The 7,672-nt window shown below is 37.1% G+C and overlaps 1 protein-coding gene across 1 annotated transcript; it reads right to left on the bottom strand.

Annotated features, from left to right (window-relative positions):
* Window positions 1-510: 510 nt before the first annotated feature.
* LOC102248066 (cytochrome c oxidase subunit 7B, mitochondrial) lies at window positions 511-6,031 on the bottom strand. Its single transcript, XM_005877138.2, has 3 exons — window positions 5,887-6,031; window positions 3,233-3,357; window positions 511-712 (listed from the first exon to the last, which is right to left on the bottom strand). The coding sequence occupies exons 1-3, from the start codon at window positions 5,924-5,926 to the stop codon at window positions 638-640; spliced, it is 240 nt and encodes a 79-aa protein (XP_005877200.1). The 5' UTR covers window positions 5,927-6,031; the 3' UTR covers window positions 511-637.
* Window positions 6,032-7,672: the final 1,641 nt, after the last annotated feature.

Genomic DNA, 7,672 nt, shown 5'->3' on the forward strand with positions numbered 1-7,672 from the left:
TGGGGGGGGGGAAGAGGAACAAATGTAATCTGAACAATAAAGATTTAAAAAAAAAAAAAAAGATCTAATTTAGATATATGTGTCACAGGAACCAAGGAGCTAGATAGTCTTCAGACCTCCTAGGAGTTCATTTGATAGACCATTCTTACCTTTGGTCCAGTGGCACCCTAAGTTCTCTTGGCAGAAGTGAAAAGGAATTAATAATGCAAATTCCAAATATAAACATAAATAGGTGGTAGGAAGTAGTAGGCATAACCAAGATGTGAACATCATCAAATTTTTAGCTCAAAGATGACCTAAAATAATTCTGTGATCACTTATTCATGAACTATAATTTCGGCTTACTGTAAAGTCAACTTCCAGGTGATAGCCAAGTTTTCCTTTTCACACTACCTCATATAGAAAAGTTATTTACGAAGTTGTATAGCATTTTTATTTTATTAACACAAAGGTTAATTAAATGAAAAGTGATCAAGCTTGCTTTCATTCACAAAAGAAACAAACCTACAATGAAGGTTTCAAATGTACTTTATTTCTCCAATCATGCCATATTTTAATGGGCACACAGTGCTTTCACTTGCCATCAATTATGAGTTGGTTTTGAAATAATTCATTATCACACCAACTGGGATGATTACTAATCTCTCCATTCCTTTGGGGTGACTCTGCCAACAGGGGACAGGTTCCATTCTATTCCAATTTGTGTTGCTGTCTGTAATTAAAAAATGCTGTCAGTTATACATGTTTAAACCAGAGCCCACTCTCCCTTAGAGACTATTTCTTAAAAGTGACAAAGGCATTCTACTCTATAAGTGAAAAACAAATAGAAACTCATTGGGATATAGTGCCCTCCATGTAGTACCCTCCTCTAAATGCTGTACTAATTCTCTAGAGCAGTGGTTCTCAACCTTCTGGCCCTTTAAATACAGTTCCTCATGTTGTGACCCAACCATAAAATTATTTTTGTTGCTACTTCATAAGTGTAATGTTGCTACTGTTATGAATCGTAATGTAAATATCTGATATGCAGGATGGTCTTAGGCGACCCCTGTGAAAGGGTTGTTCGACCGCCAAAGGGGTCGCGACCCACAGGTTGAGAACCTCTACTCTAGAGCAATGCTGTTCAATAGAACTTCCTGATATGAAGGAAATGTTCTGTATCAGCATCGGCCAATACAGTAACCACTAGCCGCGTAGGACCACTTCTATAATATCCCTTCATAAAGGAGGACTTCACCTTCAAAGTGCCCCAATAACACATTTGTTCAACATCTGTTTCTTCTTCTAATTAAGTACACACACATTTTAATAGTATATCCAATTTCGGGAAGATCAAAACAAGAATGAAAAAGGCCTATTAAGTATCGTTGTTTATTAAGGCAAATAATTTTTATCAATCAATTTTTATTGACTTCAGAGAGGAAGGGAGAGGGGGAGAGAGAGAGACATCAATGATGAGAGAGAATCATTGATCGGCTGCCTCCTGCACGCCCCACACTGGGGATTGTGCCCTTGACTGGAATCGAACCCAGGACCCTTCAGTCCGCAGGCTGACGCTCTATCCACTGAGCCAAATCAACTCATATAGCCAGGCTGGTGTAGCTGAGATGGTTGAGTGTCATCCCACACACCAAGAGGCCACCAGTTCCATTCCGGGTCAGAGTACATTGCCCAAGTTGTGGGCTCCATCCCCAGTAGGGGATGTGCAGGAGGCAGCCAATCTCATCCGTGTTGCTATCTCTCTCTCTAAAAAAATCAGTAAAAACTTATTTTAAAAAAATAAAAATAAGCCCTAGCTAGTTTGGCTCAGTGGACAGAGCGTCGGCCCAAGACTGAAGGGTCCCGGGTTCAATTCCTATCAAGGGCTCGTACCGGTTACAGCTTAATCCCAGGCCCTGGTTGGGGCGCATGCAGGAAGCAACCAGTCAATGTCTCTCTCTCACATCCTTTATCTGTGTCTCTCCCCCTCCTTTCCACTCTTTCTAACAATCAATGGAAAAATATCCTCAGGTGAAGATTAACAAATAAAAAGCAAACAAACAAACAATAAAATTAAATAAGATCAACTTATGTATTTATTATAACTTCAAGACTGCTACTTTTAATCAGCAAGTTCAGTGAGTAGTAAGTAGGTTAAATGTATGATATAAAAAAATTAAAATATTGAAAGCAAGTAATTTTATATCTCATCCATCATAAATATTGTACTCAGTTCTGAAGGCAGAATTTTAGAAGAAAAACTAATTCAGTGAAGGTGACCCAAGATGGTGAAAACCCTGGAAACTATATAATAAAAAAAAATGACTGAGAGAACTAAGGGGATTTAATCTGAAAGAGAAGATCCAGGACACATGATAGCAATTTTTCTAATATCTAATGCTTAATACATGGAAATAAGATCAGAATCCCTGTGTTGCAATGGAATGATTGGCAGAATATGCAGGAGGCAGATTTTAACTCAACATACAATCCTTTTAAAACAGCTATACAATGCCCGGCTAGGGTGACTCAGTGGTTGAGCATCAATCTATGAAGAGATCATAGGTTCCATTCCGGGTTAGGGCACATGCCCAGGTTGCCAGCTCAATCCCCAGTAGGGAGTGTGCGGTAGGCAGGTAACTGATGTTTCTCTCTATCACTCTCCCTTCCCCTTTCTTTAAAATCAGTAAAAATATATTTAAAAAAAATAAAACAGCTATACAACACAGAAAGGGCTGCCTTATGATCCAGTAAGCAACTTGTTACTGGAAATGTTAAGAACAGATGATGGCCTTGACCTGTTTGGTTCAGTGGATAGAGTGTCAGCCCGTGGACTGAAGGGTCCCGGGTTTGATTCTGGCCAAGGGCACGTATCTAGGTTTCAGGCTCAATCCCTGGCCCTTATAGGGGTTCGTGTGGGAGGCATTCGGTTGATGTGTCTCTCTCACATCAATGTTTCTCTCTCTCTCTCTCTCCCCGTCTCCTTTCCACTCTCTCTAAAAAATCAATGGGGAAAAATCAATGGAAAAATATCTTCAGGTGAGAATTAACAAACATACAAAAAAGGAACAGATGATGAATGAATGCTAAATACTGAGAAATTCCTGCACTGGGTGGGTGTGATTACATTAGAAAATCTCTAAAGTCCCTCCTAACTAGAAATGTATTCTACTATGTGAAAATATTTTGAATACATGAGCTAAATGGAAATGAAAAACATAGAAACCAGAAATTATCAATCAACAGTACTTACATATGTCCATGTAGCAACACAAAAAGTGGCTCCACTCGCTAAAATAGCATTGCCATATTTGTCATGGAAATCAGGTGTCCTTTTCTGGTGGATCTGCCTTGCCATTGTTTGCTGAATGCTTCGAACTTAAAGAAAAAAATATACAGAAGCACATCTATGAATTATCAGGAAAAGAGAATGCATGTAATTGATACTGGCAAACAGGAAAGCCAAGGAAGTTAACTCTATAGTATTATGCAGTTCAATACAATGTTAAAACATATTATAGCTAAAAGTACCTTACTTTGAAAGGCATCAGAAATAAGATGAATCAACAGATGAATAGATAAATGACAAAACAAATATAGCAAAATGTTAATTGTAGAAGCTATGTTGTGCGTATGTGGATGTTTATCATACAATTGTTCCAACTTTTCTGTATGTCTGAAAGTTTCCATAATAAAACAAGGGGAGTGAAGGGAGGCAGGGTCTGGGCGGAGGTAGGCAAGGGAGGGGAAATGTAATAGTGTCAGTAATAAAAGCATAGTAAAAAAATTAAATTGATTGCTCAATTAAAAAAAAACGTTGGGGGGAAAATACAAAGAACAGGGGATGTCAATAAGATTTTTTACAAACTAGTATTTGTACCACAACTGAAACTTGGCTTATATTCATTAATTTGAATATTTATGACAAATTTTCACTCAAGTTTATTCAATAGTGCTCAACAACTTAACAACATAAAAGGGTAAATAAACTAAAAGTGAACTTCAAATTAAAGTACACTAAATGTTCATGACCTTAAAATTGCCCCCCCAAAATTCCAAAAACTAGTCTTGATTTTTAAAATAATTAGTAATGAATACATTACCATACTAAAGGAAATGGGGTATATGAAAAGGTGTAAGACACAGACTCGGTCCTCAGGTTTAAAGGAGCATATTAGACATGTAGACACAAATCACTATAATACAAGGAAGTAGAATGTTAGTTAAGCACTATGAATAGCAGGTAGGATTTAGTTATGTAAATGTAGGAAAGGGGAATCTGAAAAAAAGGCAGACAGAAAAGCCCAGTGTACTAGAAAACTAGTTAAATTTGGTTGAAGGACAAATGAGGTGCATGGACAAGCAATAGGGGGTAAAACTAAAAGAATTATGGAGGGCCACTGTTTGATCAGAATTACCACATTAAAACTTTGCTTTTACTATTATTTTAGTAGAATGAGTTTTCAAACTGCCTCTGGAGGCACTTAGGAGGGCTTGGGAAAGAGCCAAGACTGGAAAATGCATATTCCCAGGTGCTGTTAAATTCCTCTCCATTCTAAGTGGTAGGTCCTTATTGTTTTAGAACTTCAAAAGGTACTTATGTACTAATGGAAAGCATATTAAAGAAATGGGAATCTCAACCATTCACTAGCACTTTAGAATGTAATTGCTTCTGTATGATACAATATGTTATTTCTGGATAGTTACTTGCCAATTTAATGGTTTCTTCTCTTAACTGACTTAACGTATTTTTCACCTTTAATTCGACTTGTATGAGCAAACTTACAAACATTTCATAATATATTCTGCTCTAGAGTAAAAAGTGAGTTTGTGAATTCCACACTGGAAAAAACAACCACAAGAAAGACAAATCCTTTTCCTGAGTTACAAGGCCCTACCAGCTCAAAGGGCAAAGAAATTAAATTATCAAACAATTCTGCAACACCTCAACATTCAGATCACCAAAGAGGATTTTTTTAGAGTTCTCCTCTGACAAGAAATGGTTTCATTACCACCTATTAATAATCTCATATAATCCTCAAGAAATTTATGAGGTAGGCTTTGTTTACTAACCCCCTATTTTACAAAGAAGGGAAATAAGGTTCAGCTTTTTGCCCAATGTGAAAGAGATAATAGGTGGGCATTTTGGATTACGAAAAATCGGGCAACTACTTTTTGGTTATTGTCAAAGCTGCTTTAGTGTTCAGAAGACAGCCTAGTTATACCTCCAACAGCTCTATAAACGGAAAATAAAAACATGGCTAAAAAAAGCTAAATAATTGCTTAAGGTCAGTTTCATTGTAAAAACAAAACAAAAAAACTACTCACTTTACTCAAGGTCACCTTCAGTGCAAATCAATCATGGAAATGACTTCCCTCTCTTCAATCTAATGCATTCTAAATACGTGATGCAGCTTTCAAATTTTCCCTGTACCCTCCTAACTTTTACATAAGAAATGATCTACAAATAACAAAAACTGCGGGGCTACCATTTAGGTCGTCTCGCTGCGATGAAACCAGATGAAGGGCTAGATTTACCGCTTCCTCCATTTTGGTTACAGGAATTGGAGAGGAGGCTCTTCTATTTGGAAGGAGGAGGGGTAAATGTGCCCCCCAAAGCTAAAATTAACGAAATTACTTAAGGAACAAGAGGTGTCCACCAAACGTGTTCTTCCCTGAAATCATAAATTACTATTGAATAATGAAAAAGCAGAGCTAGGCTTTAACCCCAGTAACAGAAACAATCGGTGATTAAGCTAATGGTAAGGATATCTTCCCAATTAGTTCGGAGACTAAGCACTTACAATTAGAAGGTCGGGAAGCAGGTGGAGGGAAAGGGCAGAAGCGACCACGAGGACAAATGGATAAAAGGCCCTTGGAAATGATTTAATCACAATTTTTGCTCACCTGGGAGACGACTTAGCGCGTTTTTGGCCAACGGAAACATCGTGAAGCTGGACAACACCGCAGCAACTGCAGATGCCGGTTGCAGGAACTTTGAGTCAAGTACCCTTGCGAAGAAACCTGAAAAACAAAATGGCTTTTCAGTAGGGCACTTTAATGAGATTTACTGAAATCTCGCGAGACCTGTGAAAACCTATAGAATTGTAACTTCTTCAAAATGCGGAAAGATAAAGGCCTTTTGGGAAATGTAGTTTCACGCTTTATAAATGAATTCTGTTACACCCCTCCCCCAACCTTGAAGCCAGGTTTATGGCCCTATAGAGGAGTGCTAAAGCATTAATGTTAGACTGAGTCATCAAAGGCACCAGCTTCAGAGGCTTAAGCTTGTATCTTGCTCCACACTAGTCCTTTCAGTTCCCTCCAAACTTCCTTCACTTCTTTGATTTTTTTGTCCCCTATTACTAGATACTAAGTCATTTAATTTTTACTTTTGAAACAATTTCAAATTTAGAGAAAAGTTGCAAGAATAGTAAAAACAATACACAATTCGTGGATAAATATTCGATGAAGCAAACGTAACTTGACTGTAGAAACTTGGTGGGTGTTCAGAGTAAAATTCTTCCACTTTTTTGTTAATTCTCACCGGAGGATATTTTTTTCCATTGCTTTTTTAGAGAAAGTGGGAGGGAGGAAGGAAGGGAGGGAGATATACTTGGTATATTGATTGCCTCCCGCATGCATCCCAACCAGGACCAGGAATCCAACACAAAAACCCTGGGTGCCCTGGCCAGTGCTCAAACCACTTAGCAAACCGGCTAGAGTCACTTTTTCTTTATGTTTGGAAATTTTCATAATAAAACATTGATGGGGGAGAATTCCTGTATACACATTACCAAGATACAAAACTTGTTAATATTTTGCCACATGTGTTCTCTCTCGGCATTTTTATACATGAATACATATATATACAGGGTGTCCCAAAAATGTATACATACTTTAACAGCTGATAGTTCAATTGATGTTTCTTTCCTTTCTGATTTAACCTATTTGAAATAATAATTATTCAAAGTGTGTTTACATTTTGGGGGATACCCTGTATAAATGTGTGTGTGTGTGTGTGTGTGTGTGTGTGTGTGTGTGTGTTTGCTTTTTTTCTGAACCATTTGAGAATAACACACATGCATGGCCTTTACCCATTAATACATCAGGGTTCATTTTGAAAGAATATGATATTCTCTTACATAACACAGTACAGTTACCAAATTCAGAAATTGTCATAATGATACAATAAAGCTTGTATTCCAATTTTACCAGTTGTTCCAATGTTTCCATCCAGAATTCAATCCAGGTCCTTGTATTGAATTTAGTTGTCATGTATCTTTAGTCTCCTTTTACTTTTTATTTTTAAGCTTTCTTTATTTTTGGTTTTTATTTATTTAAATAATTTATTTCTATTACAGTTGACATAAATTATTATATTAGTTTCAGGTGTACACCACAGTGATTAAATTGAACAGTTCCTCAGCCTTTCTTTGTCTTTCATGGCATTAATTTATTTCTCACTAAGTTTTATTCTTGCAGTTTTACATATGAAGTAAGTGTGGTAAAGAATCCTTCAGTGACTTCTAAAAGATCAAGATCAGGCAATTCTAAGTGGAAGGATTGGTAACTGAACTTCTGATGCCACACAGGTCTGTGCTCTGTCATAGTTTTGAAGAGTACAAGACAGTTATTTTGTAAAAGTTCCCTCAAATTGTATGTCTTGATGTTTCCTCATAATTAGATTCAG

Source organism: Myotis brandtii, unplaced genomic scaffold (assembly GCF_000412655.1).
Source record: "Myotis brandtii unplaced genomic scaffold, ASM41265v1 scaffold509, whole genome shotgun sequence".
NCBI lineage: Eukaryota > Metazoa > Chordata > Mammalia > Chiroptera > Vespertilionidae > Myotis > Myotis brandtii.

Coding starts and splice junctions, on each gene's coding strand:
- LOC102248066 (XM_005877138.2), bottom strand. CDS start 5,926: ATGTTTCCGTTGGCCAAAAACGCGCTAAGTCGTCTCCCAG. Junction 3,358..5,886: donor CGCGCTAAGTCGTCTCCCAG/GTGAGCAAAAAT, acceptor TTTTTCTTTAAG/TTCGAAGCATTCAGCAAACA. Junction 713..3,232: donor GTGTTGCTACATGGACATAT/GTAAGTACTGTT, acceptor TTTTAATTACAG/ACAGCAACACAAATTGGAAT.